The sequence below is a fragment of the Pongo abelii genome, chromosome 18 (genome assembly GCF_028885655.2).
Source record: "Pongo abelii isolate AG06213 chromosome 18, NHGRI_mPonAbe1-v2.0_pri, whole genome shotgun sequence".
Lineage (NCBI taxonomy): Eukaryota > Metazoa > Chordata > Mammalia > Primates > Hominidae > Pongo > Pongo abelii.
In genome coordinates this window covers 26,519,010-26,535,390 of record NC_072003.2, presented here as the reverse complement: position 1 = coordinate 26,535,390, position 16,381 = coordinate 26,519,010, and the positions used below count along the sequence as shown (strand labels likewise).

Sequence of the window (16,381 nt, the reverse complement as noted above, 5' to 3'; positions counted from 1 at the left end):
TTCCTCCTACCCTCACCTGCCAGCAATCGTCATTCTACTTTTGTCCCTATGAATTTGACTACTCTACATGCCTCCTATAATGGATTCACGTAGTATTTTTCCTTTTATGGCTTAGCATAACATCTTCAAGTCTCATCCATGGTGTAGCATGTGTCAGAATTTCCTTTCTTCTTAAGGCTGAATAATATTCCATCTCATATATTACCACATTTTCTCTATCTATTCATCTGTTGATGGACATTTAGGTTATTTCTACATTTTGGCTGTTGTGAAGAATGCTAGAATGATCATGGGTGTACAAGTGTCTGTTTGAGTTCCAGCTTTCAATTCCTTTAGGGATCTACTCAGAAGTGGAATTGCTGGATCATATGCTTATCTTTTTTTTTTTTTTTTTTTTTTTTTTGGAGACACAGTTTAACTCTGTTGCCCAGGCTGGAGTGTGCAGTGGCATGATCTCGGCTCACTGTGACCTCTGCCACCCGGATTCAAGCGATTCTTGTGCCTCAGCCTCCCGCGTAGCTGGGACTAAAGGTGCGCACCACCACACCTAGCTAATTTTTGTATGTTTAGTAGAGACGGGGTTTCGCCATGTTGGCCAGGCTGGTCTCGAACTCCTGGCCTCAAGTGATCCGCCTATCTTGGCCTTCCAAAGTGCTGGGATTACAGGTGTGAGCCACCACACCTGGCCATATGGTAATCTGATGTTTAATTTTTTGAGGAACTGTTATACTGTTCTCCATAGTGGCTGCACCATTTTACACTACCACCAGCAATGCACAAGGGTTCCAATTTCTCCACACCTTTCCAACCCTTGTCATTTTTTGTTTTTTTGGATTATAGCCATACTAATGAGTATGAAATGGTATCTTATGGTTTTGATTTTCATTCCTCTAATGATTAATGATATTGAGTGTATTTTCATTTGCTTATTGACTATTTGTATATTGCTAGAAAAATGTCTGTTCAAATCCTTTCCCCATTTTTGTTTTGTTTTGTTGTTTTTTGAGACAGGGTCTTGCACTGTTACCCAGGCTGGAATGCAGTGGTGCAATCATGGCTCCCCGCAGCCTTGACCTCCCAAGCTCAAGTGATCCTCCCACCACAACCTCCCAAGTAGCTGGGACTACAGGTGTGCACTGCCACACCCAGCTAATTTTTTGTTTTTTGTAGAGATAGGGTCTTGCTATGCTGCTCAGGCTGGTCTTAAACTCCTGGACTCAAACAATCCTCCCTCCTCAGCCTCAAAGTCCTGAGATTACAGGCATGAGCCAAGGTGCCTGGCCCTTTACCCAATTTTATATTGGGTTATTTGGTTTTTTGCTGGTGAGTTGTAGAAATTCTTCATATATTCTGGATATTATTCTTTAATTGAATATATCTTGCAAATATTTTCTCCCATTCCATGGATTGTCTTTTCATTCTATTATTGATGAAATCTTTTGATGCCCAAGTTTTTAATTTTTTTTTTTTTTTTTTTTTTTTTTTTTGAGACGGAGTCTTGCTCTGTTTCCAGGCTGGAGTGCAGTGGCTTGATCTCGGCTCACTGCAACCTCCGCCTCCTGGGTTCAAGCGATTCTCCTGCCTCAGCTTCCCGAGTAGCTGAGACTACAGGCGTGTGCAACCACGCCCAGCTAATTTTTGTATTTTTAGTAGAGATGGAGTTTCACTGTGTTGGCCAGGATGGTCTCAGTCTCTTGACCTTGTGATCCACCTGCCTCAGCCTCCCCAGGTGCTGGGATTACAGGCGTGAGCCACCGTGCCCAGCCCCAAGTTTTTAATTTTGTTGTAGTCTAATTTATTGAGTGCATAGGTACCGTGGTGGAGTTTTCTTTGTTTCTGCTGATTCATGTTTGTATGTGATAGTGCTTTTGTTCTGGGCCTGGTATTTACTGAAAAATAGTGGAATTTCCTTGGAAGCCCCTCCTTGTTTAAGAGAGCTTTCCTTTAGCCCTTGATTGAAAGTTTACATTCTCTGCTGTGCTCTTCAGTTACCTAGAGAGAATGGCCTCAGTACTCATCTCCAGCCTTCTAATTCCCTGTCTTCCCCATTCGTTAATTCTTTATTTTGAATCTTTTGTTCATTCAACCCCCCAGGCTGGAGCTGGGGGGTTGGAAAGTCGCCATCTAGGAACTTCGTTCCTCACAGTCTCTTGTGAATTTGTGGCTACTACAGAGCTCACTTTTCTGGTTGGGGTTACATCCAGTTATGTGGGGTTAGGGGAGTGGGAGTGGGGATGGAGAGGTGGTGGCTCCATGCATTTAAGGTTTTTTGTTTCCTTCTGAGTGAGCTGGCTACTGGGAGCTGGTGTTGGATTTGAGTGATGCCTGGTGGTTCAGCATCATGGGTTTCGTTTTGGAGATAAGCAGTTTTTGACAGCTTTCGCGCACAAATTTGAATCAGGCTTGACTCTAGGCAGGACACGGATTCAGAAGGCGAAAATGGCGCTTTTGAGCCCCGTAGACTGCCTCATCTGCTAGGCTGTGGTGGAAACAGCCCTCCCTCCCATGCCTGGCCCAAGCCCCCTTGGCCCCCAGTCTTTGGCCCTTTGTACTGTTCTGCGCCACCCTTAGCGCCCAGACTTTTACTAGCTTCCCCACCCATTGTGGCCCAAAGTGATTGGATATCTGGTTGGGATTCTCTGAAGTATGTAGTACAGATATTTTCCTGGCTTCAACGCAGATAAAACGATGTTTTCTTTTGGTGATTAATCTTAATTTTGGCGAGTATCAGGAAGGGTTTCCCCACCCCACAGGTAATGTGTTGTTTATAATCAGCCATGTTTCCTAGAAGGCTGAGGTAGTTCTTTATCTAACAATTTTTACTTTTTATTTTTTTTGAGACGGAGTCTACACTCTGTTGCCCAGGCTGGACTGCAGTGGTGTGATCTCGGCTCACAGCAACCTCCACCTCTTGGGTTCAAGCGCCTCAGCCTCTGGAGTAACTGGGATTACAGGCGTGCACCACCACGCCCGGTTAATTTTTTATATTTTTAGTAGAGACAGGGTTTCACCATATTGGCCAGGCTGGTCTCGAGCTCCTGACCCCAGGTGATCCACCCACTTCAGCCTCCCAAAGTACTGGGATTATAGTCGTGAGCCACAACACCCGGCCTAGCTAACAGTTTTTAAAGGGAATTCTCTGATAAATTTGTTCATCCCCAACATGTTCCCCTTTTCCATCTCTCTCCTAAAATGACAATGTGGGTATAGCCAAGTATACATGCCCAGTTCATTTTATATAACCAATGAATTCAGCTGATACACTGAAGCAACTTTTTATAGAATTATTTTAATTAATTTTTTTGCTTCTCACTGGTCAAACCCAATTTATAGAATTTTGTTTTTTGAGCTAGAATCTTGCTCTGTCACCCAGGCTGAAGTGCAGTGATGTGATCACAGTTCACTGCAGCCTTGTCCTCCCAGGCTCAAGTGATACTCCCAGCTCAGCCTCCTGGGGTTTACAGGTGCACACCACGCCCAGCTAATTTTTTCTATTTTTTGTAGAGGGGTCCTGTGTTGCCTAGGACATTTTTGAACTTCTGGGCTCAAACAGTCCTCCCACCTCAGCCTCCCAAAATGCTGGGATTACAGGTGTGAGCCACCACACCCGGCCTATGGAATAATTTTAAATGTAACAGGAAGATTCATTTATTTAAGTGTTCTTATGAAAATAATAAGCATTTTAAAGGCAAATATTCGTTTTCTAACTCATGGATTTCTGCCCATTAAGTCAAGTTCCACTGGCAGGTCTCAGCGCTTAGCTGAGTGTCCCACAGCGGTTGCTGTTACAACATTTCCTTCTCAGCAGTTTATTGGGCTTCCCAGAAGTGAAGGGGAACAGAGCAAATATAAGAAGTTTGGAGACCTGTTAGCTCAAGGCTTTTTTTTTTTTTTCCTTCCTTCCTTTTGATATAGTTCTAAGGCTGTGGCATGTACGTTTTGGCCAGAAGGGGGCGGACGGGAGCCAGAGGTGGCGCTGCTGTGCACACTATTCAGAGACTGCACTGAAACCCACCTTCCTGTCTGTCCAGTGGTGAGCCTGGAAGCAAGTGCTTTGCCCAGTCATTTCCTCTGCCCTTAGGGAAATATGTAAGAAACTACTTGATATTAAGCCCATAACTTGGGTCTTAGAATCCATTGTTATGTGTGGAATGCTAATAGTTATCAAATTATTTGATTTTATGTTTTGTTTTTTTTGTTTTGCTTTGTTTTAGACGGAGTCTTGCTCTGTCGGCCAGGCTGGAGTGCAGTGGCGTGATCTTGGCTCACTGCAACCTCTGCCTCCCGGGTTCAACCAGTTCTCCTGCCTCAGCCTCCCAAAGAGCTGGGATTACAGGTGTGCACCACCACGCTCAGCTAATTTTTTTTTTTTTTTAGTAGAGATGGGGTTTCACCATGTTGGCCAGGCTGGTCTCGAACTCCTGACCTCAGGTGATCCACCTGCCTTAGCTTCCCAAAGTGCTGGGATTACAGGCATGAGCTACCGCGACCGGCCCAAATTATTTACTTATTCCTCAAACCACCAGATATGTTGACATATAGAAGTTCAGTGTGTTTGCTTTTTTAAAGTTCCCATCTGGTATAATCGAAGTAGGAATTTTCAAAGACATAACTAACCTCTCAATATCATGTTAAAATATGAATTCTGTGAGGAACAGCGGGCAATACCCTACAGTATCTGGTTTTCAAGTCATGCTTATTTTTCAAATTTATGATCCTCATGCATGAGTTAATTCAGTATCTAGGCAGGAACTTGTGAATACTAGCTTCCATATATCCACCTTCATCCTGGTGACTTTTTTCTCATGTCTACACCAGAAAGGCTGGTAACAGTATATATACATTGTATGTTCTTTAGATCAGTCCAAAGTATTTGTGAAGGTGTTTACTGAAATTGACCGGATGCCCCAGCTCCTGGCCTACTACTACAAGTGTCACAAGGTAAGAAGCTGTGCGTGATGACAGTTGTGCAGTTGTGGAATGCTCATAACTCTGGGTCACAGAATCGCAGGTTCATAATTCAGAAGATAAGAACATTTGTCTCCTTGCCCTCTGGCTGTTTTTCTCTTAGTTAGCCAGTAGGGGGTGCTCTTGGTCTAGCATATGGATTTGTTTAATTGCCAGTTGGAAAAAGTTATCCGTTTTCATTCTGTTTTCTGTTTACAGCTGGATTCATTATAGACTTGAAACGTTGTTTTAATTTATTCTCATTTTTGTCTTTTAAGGGAGATTTATGTCTTAAGCTTTATTACACCCTCAGGAAGCAGTAAGAATTTCTCTTTTTTTCTTTTTTTCTTTAGAGATAGGGTTTCACTATTTTGCCCAGCCTGGAGTGCGGTGGCTAGTCACTGATCCAATCATGGTGCACTACAACCTTGAACTCCTGGGCTCAAGTGATCCTCCCGTCTCAGCCTTGGGAGGAGTTGGGACTACAGGCGTGTGCCACTCCACTTGGCTTGGAATTTTATGTTTTCTAGGTTTGCTGAAGTTAGATTGCCAAAAAACTTGACAGCTTCCTGAACTGACCTTAATTCCTTCAAGTCCAGTGCTCTGTGTCTTTTAAGCAGTGATGTTAGGACATGAAGCTTAAACACACACGTCTGCCCGCTCTTGCCCTGACGTCTATTCAGAAGAGTGATGGTGTGCCAAGTGGTTGCACATTACATGTTTTTAGGGCAGGATAAATGGAGAGAGGATCACATCCACCGGGTGACAGATTAAAGCTGTGAATCAGTGCAGATAACTGCAAATGTTTTTTTTTTTCCTGCCTTTCTTTGAAGTGGATGGACCTCGCTGGGCTGCCCAGTGAGCCCATTGAGCAATCCGTGATTACTCTGGGTAGCAGGGCAGGGCAGTGTTCGCAGGCAATCTATGTTGACGTACCCAATAAGGTTCCCTTTGTTCTGTCTCTGCAGGTGCAGCTTTTAGCAGCCTGGCAAGAGCTGTGTCAAAGTGACCTACCCCTGGACCGGCAGCTTACTGGACTCTATGACGCCTTGCTTGGTGCTTGGCACACACAAATCCAGTGGGCTACACAGGTAACAGCTCATTTTTGTTCTAGGGAGAACAGAGTCTGTGGTGACAAGGGAATGGGTGACCGCCTCAGGAGTGGCCACCCTCAACTGCAGAGCACGGCTCAAAGAACTTCCCCGTTTGTTGCTGTCATTCAAGAGGTTAAAAAATAACCAGTTAGGCCAGGTGCGGTGGCTTACACTTGTAATCACCACACTTTGGAAGGTCGAAGTGGGTGGATCGTTTGAGCCTAGGAGTTCGAGACCAGCCTGGCCAACACGGTGAAACCCCAACTCTACAAAAAATGCAAAAGTTAGCCAGGTGTGGTGGCACAATTACTAAGGAGGCTGAGGCAGGAAGATTGCTTACGTCCAGGAGGTGGAGGTCACAGTGACTATGATCGCACCACTACACTTCAGCCTGGACAACAGAGCAAGCAAGACTGTCTCAAACAAACAAACAAACAACAACAAAAGAAAAACAAAATGATAACCAGTTAAATGGTTTAAGTTTAAAAATAAAAGATAAGCTTAGAAACCCATGTCAGTGAAATCTTTAGGTCTCCACTGAAACTCTTCTTACCACTCTTATCTATAACTTAAATAGGACCTAATGTGACAGTGCCGCCTATTGTCCAACAAGGGAGCCTGTGGAATTCCTGAAGACCATTTTCTTCCCATCTAAAAGCAGGAGGCCCCTGGTCAGGTGGTGTTTGAATGAACAGGAATGTTTTTATCTTTACTTCAGGTAAAATTTACCTACCTGAAGTGAGTCTCCCTTGTTCTCATGATACACCAAGAAGTAGGGGAAGAGATAATTTTAAAGGTACCCCTTGACTAGGAGTGAGGAGAGACAGAGGAACTTTGTTTCAAGTGGCAACTTTCCATCATTTACTTTCCTCAAGTCTCTAGGCATTTCCAGCCATAAAGGTTTTAAACCATTGTTCTCTTGCCTTGAGACGGGAGGCACAGTGGAACCTCTTGTAAGCAGGGGAAGAGCCTGTCTTACTTTGCAGTAATGACGTACTGGGCCTGTTTCTAGTGTGGCTTATTTTATTTGTTTACTTTTTTTCTTATTTCTTTTTTTTTTTTCCAAACCCTTGTGTTGAGGGCCGATTTTCAATAGTACTCAGATAGAGAGCTATTGAAATAGATTGCAGTGAGGGAGCTGTTCTGCTATGTACGAAACCCCAACCTAGAAGCAGGTCATCTACAAGTGGTTTAGTGTCACGTTCCCCATATTTTATTTTTTACAATGGTTGTGAATCACTCTTCAGATGTTCATCAGTCATTTGCTGGAATGAACTTGACTAAGGTTGGAGAGAATTCCTTATACCAGGTCATGTCATTCAAGTTGTTGGTTAAAGCACTTTTCTCCATCCTTGTTCTTTTTCCTTGAACTAACCTAATTCATTCTTAGGATTTTGTTTTGTTTTGTTTGAAACAGAGTCTTGCTCTGTCATGCAGGCTAGAGTGCAGTGGCATAATCATGGCTCACTGCAGCCTCGGCCTCCTGGGTTCAAGCTGTCCTCCTGCCTTAGCCTTTCAAGTAGCTAGGAATACACGTGTGTGCCACCATGCCTGGCTAATTAAAAAAAATTTTTTTTGTAGAGATAAGGATCTCACTGTGTTGCCCAGGCTGGTCTCCAATTCCTGGCCTCAAGTAATCCTCCCACTTTGGCCTCCCAAAGTGCTGGGATTACAGGCATGAGCCACCATGCCTAACTTTATTTTATTTTTCTTATGAAGAATATTTCTTTTTTTTTTTTTTTTTCCTTCGGACAGAGTCTTGCTCTGTCACCCAGGCTGGAGTGCAGGGACACAATCTCGGCTCCCTGCAACCTCCACCTCTCTGGTTCAAACGATTCTCCTGCCTCAGCCTCCTGAGTAGCTGGGATTACAGGCATCCGTCAACATGCCCAGCTAATTTTTGTGTTTTTAGTACAGATGAGGTTTCACCATGTTGGCTGGGCTGGTCTCGAACTCCTGACCTCAAATGACCACCCACCTTGGCCTCCAAAAGTGCTGGGATTACAGGCATGAGCCACTGTGCCCGGCCAAGAAAAAAATTATTCATGTGTTCTTGCCTCTTCTACTACTTCTTGTATCAAAAGGATAAAAACAGTTCATGTCCATACATACGAATGCCTTTCGTCATCTAAGAAAAAGAATTAGACTTCTCAGACTTCTCTTTGGGCCTCATCCTAGATTTTGGGAGACATGAGTTTCTGCTGATTTATACTGTTGGCCTGTGGCCCATTTTCTTTTCAGGATGTAAGTAGGCATAATAGCTGGGCTGTCCCCTCCTGAAGGTCGGCATAGCACACAGGAGCCAGGGCACATGTGTCTCCTTCAGATTTTTCCCCTTAGCATTTTCATATGAGAAATTTCCACTATATAAAAATGTTGAAGGAATTGTACAGTGAATACCCATGTAGCCACCTCCTACGTTGTACAGTGTGCATTTTGCTCTATTTGCTTTATTGCAAATCTGCCCCTCTATCCCTGTCTCTGTCTGTTCATTAATCCATCTTATTTTTTAAAATTATTTTTATTTGTATTCTTTTTTTATATAAAAATATTAAATTAAACAGAAATGGGGTCTCACTATGTTGCCCAGGCTGGTGCTGAACTCCTGGGCTCAAGTGATCTTCCCGCCTAAGCCTCCCAAAGTGCTAGGATTACAGACGTGAGCCAAAGTGCCCAGTCAATCATCTTATTTTTTTTTACTAATTTCAGAACAAGTTACAAGACTGGGTGTGGTGTCTCACACCTGTAATCCCAGCACTTTGGGAGGCCGAGGCAGGAACACCACCTGAGGTCAGGAATTCGAGACCAGCCTGGCTAACATGGTGAAACCCCATCTCTACTAAAAATACAACATTAGCTAGCCGTGGTGGCAGGCACCTGTAATCCCAGCTACTCGGGAGGCTGAGGCAGGAGAATCGCTTGAACCTGGGAATGGAGGTTGCTGTGAGCCAAGATTGTGCCACTGCACTCCAGCCTGGGCAACAGAGCGAGAATCCATCTCAAAAAAAAAAAAAAAAATGGAGTAAGTTGCAAAATTCATTCACTTCAGACCATACATATTATTAACTAGAGTTCAATGTTTACTTACTTTTTTTTAGGTAAAGTTGTGAAATACGATCTTTTTTTTTTTTTTTCTGAAACAGGGTCTTGCCCTATATTCCCCGCTGGAGTACGGTGGCATGATCATGGCTCACTGCAGCCTTGACCTCCCTGGGCTCAGGTGATCCTCCCCTCTCAGCCTCCTGAGTACTGGGACTACAGGTGCACGCCACCACACCCAACTAACTTTTGTATTTTTTGTGGAGACAGGGTTTTGCCATGTTGCCCAAGCTGGTCTCGAACTCCTGGGCTCAAATGATCCTCCCACTGTTGGGCTGCACGCCTCCCAAAGTGCTGGGATTACAGGAGTGAACCACTGCACCCAGCCATAGTGAACTTAAATATGCCATCCCATTCATTTGACAACTACAAATACCTGGGTAACCTAATCCCCTTTCAGGATCCAGAACATCCATATCACCATCACCCTGGAAAGTTCCCTCATGCTCCTTCCCAGTTGGTGTGTGCACCAGCACCCTTAAGGCAACCACTGCCCTGATTTTTTCCATCATAAGTTAGTTTAATGTGTTCTAGAATTTCACCTAGATGGAATCAGACAGCATTTCATCTTTTGTAGGCTTCTTTCACTCAGCGTGTTTTTGAGATTTGCTCGTGTTGTGTGTATCACTAGTTTGTTCCTTTCTGTTGCTGAATACTGTTACATGGTGTGAATATACCTGTTTGTTTATACTTTTATTTTTTGAGACGGAGTTTTGCTGTTGTTGCCCAGGCTGGAGTGCAGTGGCACGATCTCGGCTCACTGCAACCTCCGCCTCCCAGGTTCAGGTGATTGTCTTGCCTCAGCCCCGTGAGTAGCTGGGATTACAGGCACACACCACCATGCCCAGCTAATTTTTGTATTTTTAGTAGAGACGGGGTTTCTTCATGCTGGCCAGGCTGGTCTCGAACTCCTGACCTCAGGTGATCCGCCTGCCTCGGCCTCCCAAAGGTGCTGGGAGTACAAGTGTGAGCCACTGCACCTAGCCTGTTGACACTTCTTACTGGTAGACCCTTGGTATGTTTCCAGTGTTGGGCAATTATGAATAAAGGTGCTTTGAATATTGTTCTGTAGGTTTTTTTTGTAGACACATCTTCCCATCTCTTGGGTAAATACCTAGGAGTGGAATTGCAGGGTCAAAGCGTAGGTGTATGTTTAGGTTTGTAAGAAACTGCCCAGCCAGTCGTGGTGGCTCACACCTGTAATCTCAGCACTTTGGGAGGCCAAGGCAGGAGGATTGCTTGAGCCCAGAAGTTTGAGACCCACCTGGGCAATATGGCAAAATCTTGTCTCTACAGAAAATACAAAAATTAGCTGGGCGTGGTGGCACATGCCTGTAGTCTCAGCAACTCAGGAGGCTGAGGTGGGAGGATCACCTGAGCCTGGGAAGTTGAGGCTTCAGTGAGCCATGATTGCTCTACTGCACTCCAGTCTGGGCGACAGAGTGAGACCCTGTCTCAAAAAAAAAGAAAGATGGCTGGGCGTGGTGGCTCATGCCTGTAATCCCAGCACTTTGGGAGGCCGAGGTGGGCAGATAACCTGAAGTCAGGAGTTCGAGACCAGCCTGGCCAACATGGTGAAAGCCCGTCTCTACCAAAAATACAAAAAATTAGCCAGCCGTGGTGGCAGATGCCTGTAATCCCAGCTACTCAGGAGGCTGAGGCAGGAGAATCGCTTGAACCTGGGAGGTGGAGGTTGCAGTGAGCCAAGATCGCACCATTGCACTCCAGCCTGGGCGACAGAGTGAGACTCTGTCCCCCCGCAAAAAAAGGAAAAGAAACAACCACTTTGCTCAAAGTGGTTGTACTTTTTCCACTCCTACACAGTGTGTGAGAGTTCTGGTTGTTCCACATCCTTGCCAAAATTAGGTGTTGACATTCTCTTTAATTTTAGCCATGCTGGTGGGTGTGTAGTAGTATCTCATCATGGTTTTTATTTGCATTTCCCTGATGACTAAGGATGTTGAGGAACTTTTCACGTGCTTATTGGCCATTTGTGCATCTTCCTTTGCGAAATGTCTATTCAGGTCTTTTGTCCATTAAAAAAAAAAAAACAGGTTATTTGCCTTTTTATTATTGAGTTGTAGCAGTTTTTTTTGAAAGGGAGTCTTGCTCTGTCGCCCAGGCTGAAGTGCAATGGCATGATCTTGGCTCACTGCAACCTCCGCCTCCTGGGTTCAAGCAATTCTCCTGCCTCAGCCTCCTGAGTAGCTGGGATTACAGGCATGTGCCACCACGCCCGGCTAATTTTTTTTTTTTTGTATTTTTAGTAGATATGGGGTTTCACTATGTTGGTCAGGCTGGAGTACAATGGCACGATCTGGGCTCACTGCAAACTCCGCCTCCCTGGTTCAAGTGATTCTCATTCTGCAGCCTCTGGAGTAGCTGGGACTGCAGGTGCATGCCACCATGCCCGGCTAATTTTTGTATTTTTTAGTAGAGACAGGGTTTCACCATGTTGCGCAGGCTGGTCTCGAACTCCTGGCCTCAAGCGCTCTGCCCACCTCGGCCTCCCAAAGTGCTGGGATTACAGGTGTGAGCCACTGTGCTAGGCCTTGAATTTTAAAAATAACATTTAAAAATAACGAATTTGGTGGTGGTCTAGAGGGTGAACTGATGAGGCTATGCTGGAGACAGGTAAGAACCTTTGGTAGAGGATGGTGATGGAAATGTTGAAGTTCAAGAATGAACAGTTGTTAGGACCTGGTAACTGATGAATGGACCACAAGAACAGAGAGTCAGAGGGCGGTTTTCATCCTGGTTGAATGGAGATGTTACTGACAGAAACAGAAATTGGAGGAAGCAGGTCTGGGGAGGTCAGTGGCAAAAGAATGAATTCCAATTCTGACTGCTTTTAAATTCCAAGTGAGAGTGACGCATCCTAGTGGTGACATCCAGTAGGTGGTTGGAAGAAACACAAATTGGAGAGTCCTCAGCAGTTTAGCTGTTTTTTGGTTTTTTTTTTCTTTTGAGACAGAGTTTCGCTCTGTTGCCCAGGCTAGAGTGCAGGGGCGCTATCTCAGCTCACTGCAACCTCCACCTCCTGGGTTCAAGCAATTCTCTGCCTCAGCCTCCCAGGTAGCTGGGATTACAGGTGCCCACCACCATATCTTGGCCTCCCAAACTGCTGTGATTACAGGCGTGAGCCACCGTGCCTAGCCTGGTTGTTTTTTGTTTGTTTGTTTGCTTTTTTGCAACAGAATTTTGCTCTTTCGCCCAGGCTGGAGTGCAGTGGTGCAATCTCAGCTCACTGCAGCCTCTACTTCCTGGGCTCAGGTGATTCTCCCACCTCAGCCTCCCGAGTAGCTGGGACTACAGGTGCACACCACCACACCTGGCTAATTTTTGAACATTTTTTGTAGAGACAGGATCTTGCTTTGTTGCCCAAACTCCTAGGCTCAAGCGATCCTCCCACCTTAGCCTCCCAAAGTGTTGGGATTAGAGGCATGAGCCACTCTGCACTTGTCCTGAGTTTGTTTATTAACTCTAAAAGTATTTTGTGGATTAAGATTTTCTACACATAAAATAATGTCATCTGTGAACAGAGATAACTCTTGTTTTCAATTTGGATGCCTTTTCTTTCTTTCTTTTTTTTTTTTTTTTTTTTTTTGTCCAATTGCTCTGGCTAGGACTTCTGGTTCTTTGTTGAATAGAGTGGCAAAAGCAGGCATCCTTATCTTGTTCCTGTTCTTAGGTGAAAAGCTTTCAATCTCTTACGTCGGGTATCACGTTAGCTGTGGGTTTTCATATATGGCCTTTATTATGTGGAGGAAGTTTCCTTCTGTTCCTAGTTTAGTGTTTTTCTCATGAAGGGTATGGAATTTTGTCAAATATATTTTCTGCATTAATTGAGATGATCATGTATTTTCCCTTCATTCTGTTAATGTGTATTACATTGATTGATTTTAAAAAATTAGAGATTTATAATATTTTTATTTTTTGAGGCTGGTCTCAAATTCCTAACTTCAAATGATCCTCCTGTTTTGGCCTCCCGGGTGCTGGGATTACAGGGCTGAGCCACCACTGTGCCCGGCCTTGATTCATTTTTCTTTAGTTTAACCATCCTCACATTGCTGGGTGAATCCTACTTGGTCATGGTGTACAATGTTTTTTAATATGCTGCTGAACTCAGCTTACTAGTGTTTTCTTGAAGATGTTTGCATGTGTATTCATAAGGCATGTTGATTTATAGTTCTTTTCTTTTCTTTGTTTCTTTTTTTTTGAGACAGAGTCTTGCTCTGTCACCTAGGCTGGAGTGCAGTGGCAACATCTCAGCTCACTGCAATCTCTGCCTACCAGGTTCAAGCAATCCTCCTGCCTCAGCCTTCCAAGTAGCTGGGATTACAGTCGTGCACCACCATGCCCAGCTAATTTTTTTGTGTTTTTAGCAGAGACGGGGTTTGACCATGTTGGTCAGGCTGGTCTCGAACTCATGACCTCAAGTAATCCACCTAGCTAGGCCTCCAAAAGTGCTGGGATTACAGGCATGAGCCGCCACACCTGGCCCATAGTTCTCTCTCTAGTTAATTTTTGGCGACCATCAAAAAAATGCCACATGAATGTGTTTGTTAGATTTGAAAATAGCTAGACACTTGGAGCCACTGATAGACATGAACTTGCCAGTTGTTCTAGGCAAGTTGCAAGTTCCAAGTCTTGCCAGTTTACTTTCTGAGCATGTTCACATTTGCCATGAGGAAAACTTTGGGCTTATAGCTCTAAACTAGACCACTTTTCATCTATCAGGGGAGATCCTTTTGAGATGACCGAGGAGACAGCTTCTTTAAAAGTTATACTTCTTTAAAAGGTGATGTGGCTCATACCTGTAATCCTAACACCTTGGGAAGTTGAGGAAGGAGGATGGCTTGAGGCTAGGAGTTTGAGACTAGCCCGGGCAACATAGTGAGACCCCGTCTCTACAAAAAAATAAAATAAAATAAAAAATTAGTCAGGTGTGGTAGTGCTCCTGTAGTATCAGCTACTTGGGAGGCTAAGATGGGAAGATCACTTGAGCCTGGGAGTTAAAGCCTGCAGTGAGCTATGATTATACCACTGCACTTCAGCCTGGGTGGCAGAGTGAGACCCTGTCTCAAAAAAGTTTTTAATTTTTAATTTTAATTTTTATTTTTTTGAGACAGAGTCTCGCTCTGTCACCCAGGCTAGAGTGCAGTGGCACAGTCTTGGCTCACTGCAACCTGCACTTCCCGGGTTCAAGTGATTCTCCTGCCTCTGCTTCCCGAATAGGTGGGATTACAGGCATGCGCCATCACACCCCGCTAATTTTTGTATTTTTAGTAGAGACAGGGTCTCGCCATGTTGGCCAAGCTGGTCTTGAACTCCTGGCCTCAAGTGATCCACCTGCCTCGGCCTCCCAAGGTGCTGGGATTACAGGCATAAGCCACCGTGCCTGGCATCTCAAAAAAGTTTTTTAAAAAAGATAGGCTCCTATTTGGCTCCATGTGCTAAGGCAGGTACACCTCTCTCTCATTGCAGGTTTTCCAGAAGCCCCACGAGGTGGTAATGGTGCTGCTGATTCAGACCCTGGAGGCCCTCATGCCCTCGCTGCCCTCCTGCCTCAGCAACGGCGTGGAGAGGGCAGGGCCCGAGCAGGAGCTCACCAGGCTGCTGGAGTTCTACGATGCCACCGCCCACTTCGCCAAGGGCTTGGAGATGGCACTGCTCCCCCACCTACGTAAACATTCCTTCCTGCCAGTTCTCTAGCTTGTCTTTACTCACTCTTTCTGAAGCTTCTGGGGCCTGGATTTGTTTGCCTTTTCAGATGACTGATTTTACAGAAATGGAAGGGATCGGTGTTTTCCTTCTCAGCAGATGTGGAGGGCTTTTCCATGAAAAAACATTGCCATCAAGGAAATAGTTGTTTAAGATCTTTACCTGGCTCCAGTGCTGCCTGGGTGCCTGACATGGTCCGGGGAAGTGATGGACACCTCTGCGGGGCTTGGGATATAAAAGAGGCATCGCAGTGAGGCAGGTAGATGTTATGGCAAAGAGTTGGCGGCAGATTACACCAGGAGGCAAGTGTGCTTATCCTTTGAAGTCATCACAAAGCCTCAGACAGTTCAACCTCAAAAGTCAGTTTTAGAGAACAAATAGGCTACAAGGACTTTTTTTTTTTTTTTTTTTTTTTTTTGAGATGGAGTTTCACTCTTGTTGCCCAGGCTGGACAATGGTGCGATCTCGGCTCACCGCAACCTCTGCCTCCTCCGCCTCCTAGGTTCAAGCAATTCTCCTGCCTCAGCCTCCCAAGTAGCTGGAATTACAGGCATGCAGCACCGCGCCTGCATGCCTAATTTTGTATTTTTAGTAGAGATTGGGTTTCTCCATGTTGAGGCTGGTCTCGAACTCCTGACCTCAGGTGATCTGCCCGCCTTGGCCTCCCAAAGTGCTGGCATTACAGGCATGAACCACTGTGCCCAGCCTACAGGGGCTTTTTGAAGGAGCAACAGCAAGTGTCCCAGGGCAGGGGAGCTGTGTTAGGACTACAGGTGGTTGTAGAGAAAATGGGCTTTCCCCGGTGGTCGACTGAGAGCAGAGCACCCCTTACTCCCATTTGGGTAAACAGTGCCTGGTGTGTGATGCTCTCTAAGCTCTTTGCCGTCTATGTTAAAAGCTTCATAAATTTTTAAAGAACACAGACCCCGTGACGCATGTTGCCGTCAAATCAGGAAATTGCTTCAGGAAGGCCTTGTTCTGCTGTTCGGCGGCTGTGTGTCACTGACTTGGTTTATTTAATAGTTATTCTCTCTTTAATTACATTTGTGTATAATTGCCTCATACGTTCCAGGGAGTGTGTTTATTGTTCGGATTCCTGATGACTCATCGGTGTTTTAGGCATGCTCACAGGTCAGGCCTTAGTTATGGGAAAGGCCCAGTGGATGGGGAAGCTTCCAAGGGACCGTGATGCCTTTGTGGAAGTGGCTAAGGAGAGTTGAGAGAGCTGGGCTAAGGCGAGTTGCCGCAGCACAGTGGGACGAAGGTGGAGCAAGGAATGGCCGCATCCTTCCCCTGGGGATGGATGTAGTGGGGAAGAGAACTACCCTTGAGACAGATCTGGAAGTGCTTTGCTAGTCAGCCATGGGACGAGTCTCACTCTCGCCCAGGCTGGAGATCTTGGCTCACTGTAACCTCCACCTCCTGGGTTCAAACAGTTCTCCTGCCTCAGCCTCCTGAGTAGTTGGGACTACAGGTGTGTGCCACCACACCAGGCTAATTTTTGTATTTTTTAGTAG

At 45.2% G+C, this 16,381-nt stretch overlaps 1 protein-coding gene across 2 annotated transcripts in view; it reads left to right on the top strand.

The window, feature by feature from the left end:
* The window catches only part of COG7 (component of oligomeric golgi complex 7), a 62,585-nt gene that overhangs the window by 13,416 nt on the left and 32,788 nt on the right, over window positions 1–16,381 (top strand). For both annotated transcript variants that reach the window (XM_054533012.2, NM_001131322.1), the window contains 3 exon segments: window positions 4,859–4,941; window positions 5,916–6,038; window positions 14,628–14,826. In XM_054533012.2, the coding sequence (XP_054388987.1) occupies window positions 4,859–4,941; window positions 5,916–6,038; window positions 14,628–14,826 (405 nt within the window).